This window comes from Neoarius graeffei, chromosome 23 (genome assembly GCF_027579695.1).
Source record: "Neoarius graeffei isolate fNeoGra1 chromosome 23, fNeoGra1.pri, whole genome shotgun sequence".
Classification (NCBI taxonomy): Eukaryota; Metazoa; Chordata; class Actinopteri; order Siluriformes; family Ariidae; genus Neoarius; species Neoarius graeffei.
The window spans coordinates 29,589,838-29,604,594 of record NC_083591.1 but is presented as its reverse complement, the minus strand read 5'-3'; the positions used below and the strand labels follow the sequence as shown (position 1 = coordinate 29,604,594).

At 43.1% G+C, this 14,757-nt stretch overlaps 1 protein-coding gene across 1 annotated transcript in view; it reads right to left on the bottom strand.

The window, feature by feature from the left end:
- The window catches only part of vwa5b2 (von Willebrand factor A domain containing 5B2), a 133,967-nt gene that overhangs the window by 41,733 nt on the left and 77,477 nt on the right, over positions 1-14,757 (bottom strand). Inside the window, exon 13 of the mRNA XM_060906037.1 lies at positions 7,284-7,561. Coding sequence (XP_060762020.1) covers positions 7,284-7,561 — 278 coding nt within the window. The remainder of the gene's footprint in view (positions 1-7,283; positions 7,562-14,757) is intronic.

Genomic DNA, 14,757 nt, shown 5'->3' with positions numbered 1-14,757 from the left:
AGGCCCTCGCTGGCCACGGGGCTCGAACCCGGGCCTTCTTGCTGTGAGGCGACAGCGCTAACCTCTACACCACCGTGCCGCCCTTAGTGTAAACATTGTCCAGAGTATTGTTTCCACATGTGCTGATAGAGTTCATTCAGTGCTTCACTCCTTTGTTATTGGAGCCGGGAGGGATGTATATTGCTACCAGCAATATGTGACACCTCACCGAATCTAGGGACGCATGTCAGCCGAAACGAATCCGAGATAATCGCAAAAGAAGCATTTTTTTTTCAAAATTTGTGATTTTCGTTTTTTTCCATCATGTGCAAGTTGAGATCTTGAAGAATGCAATCAGTATTTCAGATAATAGATTGTTTTGTTGGAAAAGCATACATTTTTTGTTGCAAATTGTCTCATTTTTGTCAGGACTGTAGCCTGCTGGGGGGTGTGGGTAAATTACCATATGGGCCAGTCACATGATGATTTAAGTCTTTTGGGTTTTTTTTTTCGCGAATCAGCTGTATGATACGAGCTGAGCTCGTGGCTACTTAAGCTGCATACAGGCATGTAATTTCACTATGGAATGAGCAAGCTAAACAGAGCGCAGTGGAGCTGAAACACCGCGAAGCAAACAGACACACGGTATTTACATCGGAGATAACCATTTCTAGCAAAAAAAACGCAATCGCAAGCGTTGGCCAGAGTGATGGTAGGGCTAGCCAGCTGGTGAGGGCTAGCCGCTAGCCTAGCTCGGATACTTACGCGTTTGCCTCTCTTCTGCTTCCGCATGTTCCGCCTGTGGCACTTCCACTGCGGGCTGGATGCAGGAGTGGGGGTTGGCGATTGAGCAGGCCTCCAGAGCAAACCGTAGTCGCATAGCACTTCCACGTCTGCTGGATTTATATCCGTGAATATAGTTCTGCGGATGTCGAGCAGAAACTCACGGGAGTATGTGCGCCTTGAGACTAATGGACGCGACAAAGACGAACAGATACACACTTTTAAAACACAAAAAACACAAAAACACCGTTCTGTCGGGACAGAGAGGAGCCGCTGCGTATGCGTGCTGCCATCTTGGAATGGCAGCGGGCACAATTCTTCTCCACAAAGAAGAAAGCTGCAGATGCTGGAGAGGTAGATGGTCTGATGTAACCTTGCTTCAGTGCCTCCTGTACATATTCTTCCATTGCAGATTGTTCTTTTTAGGACAGTGGGTAGATTCTGCTGCGAGGTGGAGTCGTGCCTGGAAGGTGGTCGATAGCATAATCATACAGGCGATGCGGGGGTAAGCCACATGCTTTACCTTTGCTGAATACTTCTTTCAGATCACGATAGCAGGTAGGGACATTGTCCAAAGAATTGGGCATAGGGCTCTGTACAGAAGTGGAAGAAATAGTGACTTGAGAAAGCTGCAAACAATTTTGAAGACAAGCAGGAGACCATTGCATAATGTCCTTTCTCTGCCAGGAGATTAAGAGGTCACTGAGTCAAAGCCAGAGGTACCCTAACATGATGTCGTGATGAGCTGCTTAGGTGATGAGCAGGGAAATGTGTTTGGTAATTACTAGTCATACACAGGGTGGCACGGTGGTGTAGTGGTTAGCGCTGTCGCCTCACAGCAAGAAGGTCCTGGGTTCGAGCCCCGGGGCCGGCGAGGGCCTTTCTGTGCGGAGTTTGCATGTTCTCCCCGTGTCCGCGTGGGTTTCCTCCGGGTGCTCCGGTTTCCCCCACAGTCCAAAGACATGCAGGTTAGGTTAACTGGTGACTCTAAATTGACCGTAGGTGTGAATGTGAGTGTGAATGGTTGTCTGTGTCTATGTGTCAGCCCTGTGATGACCTGGCGACTTGTCCAGGGTGTACCCCGCCTTTCGCCCATAGTCAGCTGGGATAGGCTCCAGCTTGCCTGCGACCCTGTAGAAGGATAAAGCGGCTAGTCATACACACCACCTAGTGGCCAGTGTTAGTAATTACCAGTCCTAAACACCACCTAGTGGCCAGTGTTAGTAATTACCAGTCATACACACCACCTAGTGGCCAGTGTTAGTAATTGAAAGTCATACACACCGCCTAGTGGCCAGTGTTAGTAATTGCCAGTCATACACACTGCCTAGTGGCCAGTGTTCTAGCCTGTAAAGAAATAAAACAAAAGAGGCTGGCTATGATATAAGAAAATTCTACAACCCAGAAACAGATGGGAGCTCCGCTTTTAGGCAGTGCCTAACTCTATATATATTACTTCACTCAAAAACTTCTCTGGTAGAGGAACAAACTGCACTGCAACATTGGGAGCTGCAGGGTGCGGTGAGAGGGCCTGCGACATGACAGCAGCAAGCTGAGCTATCCTGGTGTTTAGATTGCAAAGGATCTGATGTTCTCCCAACAAGCGCCCTTGAGTGTTGAGCGCAGTCTGCTTCGACTCCTCTCCTGCATTCATAGGTGGCGAAGTATCCTGTCAGAGTGCAGGCACTTACAGATGCAGGGGAGACCAGGATTGAGCAAACTGCAGACCAAGCCGAATTGATGCGCAGGAAACGAAGTCAGGAAACAAGCGAGGGTTGAGCGATCAGCAAACAGGGCAACAAAGCGATAAAGCGAGGTCAAGATGAAACGGAAATACTGGTCAAACACAGACAGGCGGAAATCAAACGGCTTGGTATGTTAGTAGGGAACACTGAACGATACTTCGTGACTACATGGAGTGAGAGCTGTGCTTATATACAGTGGTGCTTGAAAGTTTGTGAACCCTTTAGAATGTCCTCTATTTTTGCATAAATATGACCTAAAATATCATCAGATTTTCACACAAGTCCTAAAAGTAGATAAAGAGAACCCAGTTAAACAAATGAGACAAAAATATTATACTTGGTCATTTATTTATTGAGGAAAATTATCCAATATTACATATCTGTGAGTGGCAAAAGTATGTGAACCTCTAGGATTAGCAGTTAATTTGAAGGTGAAATTAGAGTTTGGTATTTTCAATCAATGGGATGACAATCAGGTGTGAGTGGGCACCCTGTTTTATTTCAAGAACAGGGATCTATCAAAGTCTGATCTTCACAACACATGTTTGTGGAAGTGTATCATGGCACGAACAAAGGAGATTTCTGAAAACCTTAGAAAAAGCGTTGTTGATGCTCATCAGGCTGGAAAAGATTACAAAACCATCTCTAAAGAGTTTGGACTCCACCAATCCACAGTCAGACAGATTGTGTACAAATAGAGGAAATTCAAGACCATTGTTACCCTCCCCAGGAGTGGTCAACCAACAAAGATCACTCCAAGAGCAAGGCGTGTAATAGTCGGCGAGGTCACAAAGGACTCCAGGGTAACTTCTAAGCAACTGAAGGCCTCTCTCACATTGGCTAATGTTAATGTTCATGAGTCCACCATCAGGACAACACTGAACAACAATGATGTGCATGGCAGGGTTGCAAAGAGAAAGCCACTGCTCTCCAAAAGAACATTGCTGCTCATCTGCAGTTTACTAAAGATAACATGGACAAGCCAGAAGGCTATTGGAAAAATGTTTTGTGGGCGGATGAGACCAAAATGGAATGTTTTGGTTTAAATGAGAAGCGTTATGTTTGGAGAAAGGAAAACACTGCATTCCAGCATAAGAACCTTATCCCATCTGTGAAACATGGTGGTGGTAGTATCATGGTTTGGGCCTGTTTTGCTGTGTCTGGGCCAGGACAGCTTGCCATCATTGATGGAACAATGAATTCTGAATTATACCAGCGAATTCTAAAGGAAAACGTCAGGACATCTGTCCGTGAACTGAATCTTAAGAGAAGGTGGGTCATGCAGCAAGACAACGACCCTAAGCACACAAGTCGTTCTACCAAAGAATGGTTAAAATAGAATATAGTTAAAGTTTTGGAATGCCCAAGTCAAAGTCTTGACCTTAATCCAATCGAAATGTTGTGGAAGGACCTGAAGCGAGCAGTTCATGTGAGGAAACCCACCAACATCCCAGAGTTGAAGCTGTTCTGTAGGGAGGAACAGGCTAAAATTCCTCCAAGCTGGTGTGTAGGACTGATCAACAGTTACCGGAAACGTTTAGTTGCAGTTATTGCTGCACAAGGGGGTCACACCAGATACTGAAAGCAAAGGTTCACATACTTTTGCCACTCACAGATATGTAATATTGGATTATTTTCCTCAATAAATAAATGACCAAGTATAATATTTTTGTCTCATTTGTTTAACTGGGTTCTCTTTATCTACTTTTAGGACTTGTGTGAAAATCTGATAATGTTTTAGGTCATATTTATGCAGAAATATAGAAAATTCTAAAGGGTTCACAAACTTTCAAGCACCACTGTAGGTGAGGGGGTAAATGCTGAATGAGATGCAGGTGGCATAGTTACTAATCAGGTGACAGAGGGTGCTGTGACTCTTGGGATTTGTAATCCGGAGGGGCCATGTTTAGAGGCTGCTCAGAACTCATGCTTTCAGCACCATTACTGACATCCATGTTGAGCATTCTTTGTACTCCTTGTATGTGCACAGGTTCTCATGTGTCCTTTGACCTTCCAAAAACATGGAAGACTCAATTGCCCCTAGGAGTCAATGAGTGTGTGAATGCGTATGTATGATGCCCTCTGATAGACTTGTGTCCAATCCAGGATGTATTCCTGCCTCATGACCAGTGTTCCCAGGATAGTATCCAGATCTACCTCAACTCTGATCAGGATAAAGTGGTTACTGAAGATGAAAGAATGAATGAACAAATTATATAGTGGTGTGCACACAAGGTATGTTTTCATCAAATTGTTTTGCAAATATTTAATGTAACTATTAAAAAAAATGTACTAAAGACTATATGAAATCAGTGAGTTTCTCTCAATCGAATATTATCAACAGCGTATCCATCCAACCATCAGTTATCTATATGGTTTACATGTCAGGGTTGCAGGGGAAGCTGGAGCCAATCCCAGCTGAGTTCAAGTGAGAGGTGGGATACACCCAGGGCAGGTCACCTAATTTATTTATATATACACACACACACACATAAGTATATACATATAATGTGTATATATCACAGGATGACACAGAGATAACCAACCATTCACACTCACATTCACACCTATGGGCAATTTAGAGTAGTCAGCTGTTCTAATCCGCATGTTTTTGGACTGTAAGAGGAAACCAGATCATGTGGAAGAATCCCACACAGGCACAGGGAGAACATGCAAACTCCACACAGGCCCTGTCCACACGGCAACGGATTCAGGTGAATCTGATAAAATTGTTTATCGTTTCAGCCTGGCGTCCACACGGCACCGGCGTTTTGGGTGCCCCAAAACGAAATCTTTTGAGAACGGGTTCCAGAGTGGAAAGATCTGGCAACGGCGCCGTTGCGAAGTCGTCTGGATGAGTAGAACGGATTTGTTTACGATGATGTCACAACCACATGTGCTTCACGCCGGGTAGAAGTGTAACGAACTCGATGCGAGTTGTCAACAAATCCTATAACTTGGTTCATGAAACGCGCTTACAAAATATTTTCACTGTGAATATTTATTGTGTAATGGTGCAAAGTGAGAGAGAGAGAGAGAGAGAGAGAGAGAGAGAGAGAGAGAATAGCCCTTAGGGCAGAGTCAATCCCGCCAGCAAAAATAGGGGAAAAAAAGGAGCGATCTCACCTCTTCAGATGTTGGTTTAAGTCCTACAATACATTCCTCAAAAAGGGCGTAGAAGAACAAATTAATCCATCAACGTGTAGCATTCAATTTATTCCGGACCATTAAAGACGCCGCCTTCCGTGTAGAATCATACGTCATCCTCGCCGCCGTATTGGATGGGGCAAAGCGGAGAATAAAGATGCCTCATTCATGTGCTGCGTTTAACTGTACTGTTTGGTTTGCCGTCCAAACGAGATCACATGGGATTACCTTTCACAGGTGAGACTGGAAAAATACTTTTCATTGTATTTGGTCATTATAACGTAATTTTACGAACAGATTTTTCTGACTTTGGCTAATATGAAGTCTCACGCATAATAGTTTATGCGCATGCGTCCTTACTTCTTCTATTATTCTGGTGTCTCCGATGGGACCGTCTTACAGCGCACCTAGAGGTGTGGCATGTATATTGCATCGTTTTCAGCAAGCGTTGCATTGCCATATGTACCTGATATTTTACTGATCCGTTGCCCATGTGGACGCGATATTTTTTTTTTTAAATCTTGTTGCCGTTGTCGTGTGGATGTAGCCACAGAAAGGTCCCAGTCAGCTGTGAGGCGACAGTGCTAAACACTGCACCATCATGCTGCTGTGACAGGTCATATATAACAAGACAAGAATAATTGAAATCTAATCTGACTGATTCCTTAATGCAGTTATTGTACTTTATGTTCAGGAAATGCCATTTCATTCCTGGTTGTGAGTGTGTTTTAGTTACTGTTGAGACTATTGTGTAGCCAGTGATATAAAGAGCAATACAGAAAGCTAATTTCTTTGCCTGTGTGGGTGGATTGATCATTGAGCTGTGGGTAATGCCTTGGCATTCAGTAGGGGAGATTGCAGTCCTCATTCTCACTCAGCACAATCAGTGAATGTGAGAGCTGTGTGTGCATTCTTCATTCTTCTCCTGCTACTTTTACCCCCTGTTAAAGGTAATTACCATATACAAAGCACTGGAAACTTATGAAAATGTGTTAGAAATAGTTTCTTTGTTACTGTGATGTTTATATGAAAGTAAGATAATGTTTTTGGGACTGCTAAAGTTGTAAGAAGTTTTCTCTAACTCAAACAATGTATAAGCTAGCAAACGGAGACCTCCTGACTTAGTCCTGAGACCGTGTACTGCGCCATTGTTAATGTCAAAGCTAATAACTGTTGCTACTATATATTTGTGTAGTAATGTGTTTAATTTTATCAGTTCATATGGCAGATAAAGTTTTAAAATGCATTTCATAATTCATGTGATAATTTAGTTAAAAATGAAGCTAAATAATTTAGAGGTTAAAAACACACATTAGGGTAACTGTGGTCCTGAAACTGAATGTGTTCAGACGTGACAACTGTAAAAAAGTGATTGGTGTGTTTAAAATTTGACTCAGTACACATGAGTGAAGGTGAGAGCTATGCATCCATTCTTCTCATGCTACTTTTACCCTGTTTAAGGGCGCAACACTGTCACATGCTGATTACGGCAAGCTCACATTTTCTCTAATATTTAGCCATTTTTAAAACATCTGAAATTCCATATAAATATTGTTTTCCAGAAATTCTCACATAGTAGCAACCCATACATACATGCCACATACAATTTCTTTCCACATTCTCCCTCACCTTCCCAGACTCTGCCTCCACTGATGAAGGGATGTTTTGTTTCCATGATGTGTCCCAGCGTGTGAGACTATGGCTTTGTTGAGGCTGTACTTTCTCTAGGCCGTGAGGAAGTGATGCAGCCTCCATGCCAAGAGAGGGGCACTCAGCTGAGGGATAGAAGGAGGGAAACACACCCCTCTCACTACTCAGAGAGCACCGTGTTAATGTGTACTGTTCCTGTACGTATGAGGTCTGCTGCATCCGCCAGCGCACATCACTTGCAGCATAGTCATCAGTGGCTTGTAATCAAACAAAATAAAAAAAAAATGATTAGATTAACTAGGAAGTCATTAATAGAAATAACAGTTTATTTTTAAGACATGCTTCCTTTTTAAAACTCTGATAGTCTGTAATGAAGCAACCTGGAAGCTAATGCAAATTCACATGCGGTGGTACTGATGTGGGTGGCATTGATCTGTGTTGTATTTGAGTTGTTGGTGTCTATTTGCTAATGTCTTTGGAATTAATATTATGTTAATGTCAATGTTCTGAGTATGCCTGTATTACCAGAGATGGAGACGTGTTTTTGTTTTACTCGTGTAAAGACAGCGTCCCATTCACCATGCCAAAAGCAAGCAGCAGCAGTTTAGCACCACGGGCAGAAAACAGGAATCCCCCAGCCCCACTGTCATCAAACTCAAGCCCTATGAAAGCCTCTGGCTCTGTAATGACTTCTGGAGGCTGAACGAGATGTCGGATTTCAACAGTCACCCCCTGTCATGAGTGGATGACCTCATAGAACACCAAAGGATAGCCAGATTCATCTTCATGCTCGACTTGACAAAAGAATACTGGCAAGTGGCCCTCTCCAGAGAGTCGCGGCACAAGACAGCCTTCGGTACCCATTCAGAACACCAGCAATACCAAGTCCTTCCTTTGGGGCTCCAGAAAGCACCTGCAACATTCCAAAGATTAACAGACATCGTCTTGAGGTGTCATCATCCCTACACGATGGCCTATTTGGACGATGTGGTCATCCCCTCTACCGGCTGGGAAGATCATCTCCATCACCTTAAGGAAGTGCTGGGTGGACTCTGCAATGCAGAACTGATGGCAAATCCTAAGAAATGCCATCTGGGGCTGACCAAGACACAGTACCTGGGATACTGTATTGGCTGGGGGCTCCTAAAGCCCCTGGGGGGAGAAAGTGAAGCCGTCCACCACTACCCCTGGCCTGCCACCAAGAAGCAGGTACTGCCTTTTTGGGGTTGGCCGACTACTACCGGCATTTTGTGCCTAACTTGTGCCTCTACTGGATACCCGTGGCTGAGGCAGCATTCCAGGCCCTCAAAACTGAGCATCCCAGTCCTGAGGAACCCTGACTTTCAGCACCCCTTCCTGGTATACATGGATGCATCGGAAATGGGCCTGGAAGCTGTGCTGTTACAGGATTTCAATGCAGAGGAGCACCCAATCATCTACACTAGCCGGAAGCTGACCCCTACCAAGCAAAGGTATGTGGTGGTGGAATGAGAAGCCCTCACCATCAAATAGGGGCGTTCCATTACTATTTAGCAGGCAGACATTTCACCTTGGGCGGCACGGTGGTGTAGTGGTTAGCGCTGTCGCCTCACAGCAAGAAGGTTCTGGGTTCAAGCCCCGTGGCCGGCGAGGGCCTTTCTGTGCGGAGTTTGCATGTTCTCCCCGTGTCCGCGTGGGTTTCCTCCGGGTGCTCCGGTTTCCCCCACAGTCCAAAGACATGCAGGTTAGGTTAACTGGTGACTCTAAATTGACCGTAGGTGTGAATGTGAGTGTGAACGGTTGTCTGTGTCTATGTGTCAGCCATGTGATGACCTGGTGACTTGTCCAGGGTGTACCCCGCCTTTCGCCCATTGTCAGCTGGGATAGGCTCCAGCTCGCCTGCGACCCTGTAGAACAGGATAAAGCAGCTACAGATAATGAGATGAGAGAGACATTTCACCCTGGCCACAGACCATGCCCTGCTACAGTGGATGGCAAAGGAAAAAAACTCCAACAATAAAATAAGCTGCTGGTTTCTCTGCCTCCAGGGCTTTCTGTTCCAGATACAACACTGGGCGGGAGCCCACAACAGCAATGCACATGCCCTCTCTCGACAGCACATGTTCTGGGCCCAATCTCCTCTGATGGGCAGCTTGGAGCTGGGGTGTGTGACAGACATCTTCTTCCTATCTGCAGGCACTCCTCACTGCATAGTGGCCATGGTGCTGAAAAAAGACAGCGCCCCACTCATCATGCCGAAAGCAAGCAGTGGCAATTCAATACCACAGGCAGAAAACAGCGCCATACACATGCACAAAGGGAAGAGCGGACAAATACAGTGAGGCTGGCAAATGCTAATTATGGCACGTGCATTCACCCTCCAGGAGCTCACCGCGGAGTATATAAAGGCTGCATGCAGCATAGCAAGTGAGTACTTCCTACTGAATACACTCCCTAATATCCTGTGTGCTTTTCCACACCAGATACCAGCTCAGACAATGCACTCACTAGGCCTGTCACGATAAATTTTGTTGGACGATATATTGTCTCAGAAATTATTGCGATAAACGATATTATTGTTGACATCTTTTCAAGACAATTTTATGCCACTAGTAAAATAATAATGATCATGCAAATACACCCTTTCAAAGAACAGTAAGCTTTTTAATGAAGTCAACTTATTCAATTCAACAGTGGAACGTAAAAAAATATAAATAAATAACCTAAAGAAATAAAATAATCAAACAAAACCACTCACAACAAAAACAATAAATAAAATACAATCTATGGCTCTTAAAAATTGCACTTAAGTAAATATTAACTTGGCACAGGGTAATAAAAAGACGTTCTTTTCTTCACAGGCAACATTCTGCCAATCCAGTTTCTCAAAGATTAGTACCCAGATAAACAAAGTGCAAAATAATAACGTATTGCCAGCTGTCATTTGGATAAAAGTAACAACAGTTAGAACGAGATAATGTAGCCAAGGGCGTAGATTTGGTATTAACATTGGTGGGGACAAAAACCCAATGCCAACCCCCAGTGGCGCCAACTTCAGGTCAACATTAGAAGGTCACAATATTTTGCTCCGTTGTGTTCCACCAAAAGAGTATCCATCATCTCTCCAAAGTCCAGACTTTTAAAATTTTAAGTTCAGAACTGTAGTAATTCATGAATAATAATAATATGAAATTCATGTGATTAATTGCAAATCTTGCATGTGATGATTAACTCATTCTACCAATTTGCAAATGTGTTTTACAAGCGAATAACGCATTGACTGTCGGGAGGGTGTATGCTCCTTTCCCTCATAAATGGAAGTAAAACACACCATGGCAGGGGGAGTAGGCCATCTTCTGTGTGATCTTTAACTAGTTTTAGAATGCTAGTTTAAGCTGATATGTGATTGATCTAATGGTAAAACAGGACGAGGTCTCTAGAACTTTTTTGACACGTTGAAAGGTTACAATTTTACTTGGCAACATAATGTATCTGAATTCTGATTGGTTGTTGTTATATTATTGCCCTTTTGTTGTCTTCTTGAGCCCTGAGCGGAGAGAGGAGGGAGTGACCGAGTTCTACAGAGAAAAGTTTTTAGCCTCCCGCTTTCAAATGAACCCCCTCGAAAACCAATCAGTTCAACGTATGTATGTACGTACTCGGTATGTGATGTTTTCAAAAGAGAGGTGGGAGTAACCAAAAATTTCTTATCAAGAAGGCGGAGGCTGTTATGCTTATTATGTGAAAATGTTTTATTTAATTGTTCGTGGCCCAGATACCTTTTAATATCCACATCACCATCAGGTTGTTGTTTACCTGTGTCATGTTACACGAACTTGGTCAGGGCTCTGCAGGTCTTAACTGAAGCACTTCAAATTATAGTGCAGCGGTTAATTGCATATTTCATAAGAATCCTTCAAATGGTGACACAAGCATGAAATTCTCCACAAATATGCTTTAATGTCCTCTCTTTTAGAAAAGGGTCCTGGCCACGCCAAAAATTCAAGATGGCCGCCATTTTCCAAGATGGCTGCCCGAATGTGACAATTTTTTGTTATTTTCCCTCTTAATTTAATTTTCCAAGTGAACCATGTTTATGCTCTTATATGCTAATTTTACAGATTTTGTTGTCTCTGATATAAATTTAAGAAGGTTAACCTTCAATGTAGTGTCAGCTTTCAGAAACAAGGGAAAGAAGACTGCCTGGCAGACCTGGGATATCTTCCCAGAAGTCTCCCCTGTGTTCTCCAAACTGAGTCAGTACCCTCTCACAGTGCAACAGAGTGACCTTGACATCCTGGAGAAGTTTGTCATATTTATGTATGACAGATCCAGCACGGCTGCCACTGTAGATGAGGTGAGGCTCGAATTATTTGCCAGGAAACAACGACCTTATGAGGCCATCCCACCAACCAAAGCCGCTCTTCTCCAACATACCAAGCGTGCTGCCTACCAGGCCGGTTGTGTGTGGGGCCAGGCAACCCTGTGTCAGCCTGAACCTGAGAGTCCTGCTGACTGGGGATGGCAGAAGTCTGGTGAACAGTGGCACGTTTTCTGGACGGCCAATGCTCCCATAGCCAAGAGCTGTGAGCAACTGACCAAATGTGGTTGCAAAACCAGCTGCCGTGGTAGATACAAGTGCTTCAGGCTGGGCCTTGTGTGCACAGCACTCTGCTCCTGCAAATGTGAACTGTAGATAAATTTTGCGCATTGATTTTGTTTGTCTTTTGGTGGATGGCATGCGTTGTCAGACCATCACTTTTGGGATTATTGTGACTTCCTACAGCCTAAAGGTTTTTTATATAGTTGCAAATAAGTTAGAGTTAAGTTAGTCATAAGTGTTTAGAGTTAGAGTTAAGTGTTAGAGTTAAGTGTGTTTTAGAGTTAAGTGTTAGAGTTAAGTGTTAGAGTTAAGTTAGTCATAAGTGTTTTATAGTTATAAGATATGTATAAGATTGTGTAACAGTATTACTAATGTAGATATTAAGATAACACTAGAGGGCAGTAACAGATACGAGATAAGATAACATAGAAGTTATAGATGTCACTGTAAGTAAAACAAATCGAATCCTGTTGCTTTCTTTTCAATGCAGTTCAATGCAATTAATTTTTTTTTTTTGTTGGATATCTTCGCTGATTGCGCATAATAGAACAACATTTTCTTCTCTTCTTTATTTTCTCTGGGGCTGGAGCCAGGTTCGCCTGGTTTGGTGGCCCCATGATAACTAGGCTGTGCCCAGTGCCACTGCTGGTCTGTGGCTGGATACGGAGAAGGCAGAGCTGGGCTCTCCTAGTTCCGATAGTTTAGGTTGGACTTGGAGGTCTTCTTTGTTTAAATCTTGAATGACATGGTAGATTGTGGGAAACAGTTCATGATCACAATCCCATGATTTAAAGTTCATTTAAATGGAAAAAGCATGTTTATTTCAACAGATATATGGTCTCGGTGTGAGATTGCCAGATACTGATGGCGGCCATCTTGAAAAAAGGTCGCCATCTTGAATTTTCACGTGGCCAGGATCCTAATCTGAAAGAGTATATCCAGGAGGGTATCTGTGCAAAATTTCATGCTTGTGTCACCATTTGAAGGATTTTTTTAGTTATCTGCTCCACTATTAAGGGTTAGCGGGCTGCTAAAGTTTGCAGGTACTTCACAAGCAAGACTAGTTGCCATATTAGCCAACATTAGCGCAATTTGATATGATTTAATAATGTCTTTGTGACCTTAATGAACACCTGTTGTCGGCATCAAGTTGGATTGTTATTTACATACCACACAAACTTAGAAAACTGTTATATTCATATGTTGTACTTTTTACACACTGAATACAAACTGTTGTTAACTGATTAATTTTACGAGCTAATCTAATACATTCCTCAAGGATAGTTTGCTAGCTTGCTAGCTAGCAGCCGGTCACTGCACTGCAACCACACTTGCTAATTGACATGGTAGCCAAAATGCTTGCTGTTTTCACGACCACACCCCCAGAGCGAATATTCATGAGCAAATTTTGCATAGTGTTTAGCCCAGTGGAAACCTATAGTAACCATTTGTGTACCACGCATGGAGCGTGATTTTTTTTTTCCCCCGTCTTCAATCAGAAATATTGGTAGGGACACATCCATACCCAATTCTATGCCTATGGTCTGTACAATGGAGCAACATGTTGTTGTCTTTTCCCCATTCAGTGGATACTCTGGCTGGATAACTGTTGCATGCTGGGAGGCTTCGCCTCTGACAGACAGCCGCATGAGACGACAGAAAACAGCGCGGTGTTTTATTCAGTCAGTGGGTCAAGCTAGTACTCTGGTGACTTCCCTATGTAGATGTACAGCGCATAAATGCCAAAATCGCAGTAAAAAAAATTACAGAGTTCATTTTCATTTACCGTACGATAAGTCAGTATATCGAATATCGCGACAGGCCTAGCACTCACTTGCTGAAAGGATGGAAAAGCTGCTTCTTCACTGTAAGGGACATGAAACTCATCACTTCTCACTTCCTGGGACCTTTCACACCACCTCACTCACACTAACTGGCTCACTCCACATCATCACAAGAAAAATAAAAAAAACACCTGCTTTGCACTTCACACCTCTTGTCTGTGTCTCTTCCTGCCACTAGGAGTGCTACAATTAGATTTGATGGTTTGAGTTGCCTCCAAGATTGTGTATTACTAGAGTAAAATGTATTAATTGTAATCTTGTAAATGTGGATATTTATCTTTATATGTGCAAGCAGTTACCACAGAATATATGACCATATGATCACATAACATTTGTAGTGTGAATGCAAAAATGTCTCAATGTGTCCTGGACAGCAAAAAAGGACTGCTTAATCAACTGTGTCATTACCCTAGCAGGACAATACATAATCATTGTGAGACTGTTTGGAAATCATACTGAACAGTGGAGTTCTCCATAGATATAAATACCTAGATTCTGCATTAGGTTGGCTGCAATGCGGTTAGTGACGTTGCAACATGACATTAGGTATTTTGTTTTAGTAATTTCCATGTTGTTGATCACGATTATTGGTGATGCATGTATATGAATAGTCTGGACTCTATAGTTGTTGACTTCAGGTACTTTGACATAAGGTTACTAGAAGTCCTACCGTAGATTGTCATTTATCATTATTTCACTCATAACTGATAAAAGATTCTGCGTAAAAAGGAACAAACAACATGCATTACATTGCATTTTTATCTATGGTGCTGGAGAAACAGGAACTGGAATATGCTGTGAAGCTTTGTAAAAACCAAATGGTTCCATGTGTAGACTTTTTCTGATAGCCTCTGAATCACTGCTCTGTTGTCTATTTCCATATAATAAATGAGGAAAAAAGGTAGTTTTACAGACATACCAACCTGCAAAAAGTCAGTTCAGGGAGGTAGCCCCAAGGCCCCCCATCCCCTGTTGTATGAAAGGATGAACAGGACATGTCACAAGAGAAACCAAATTAGATAGGCCT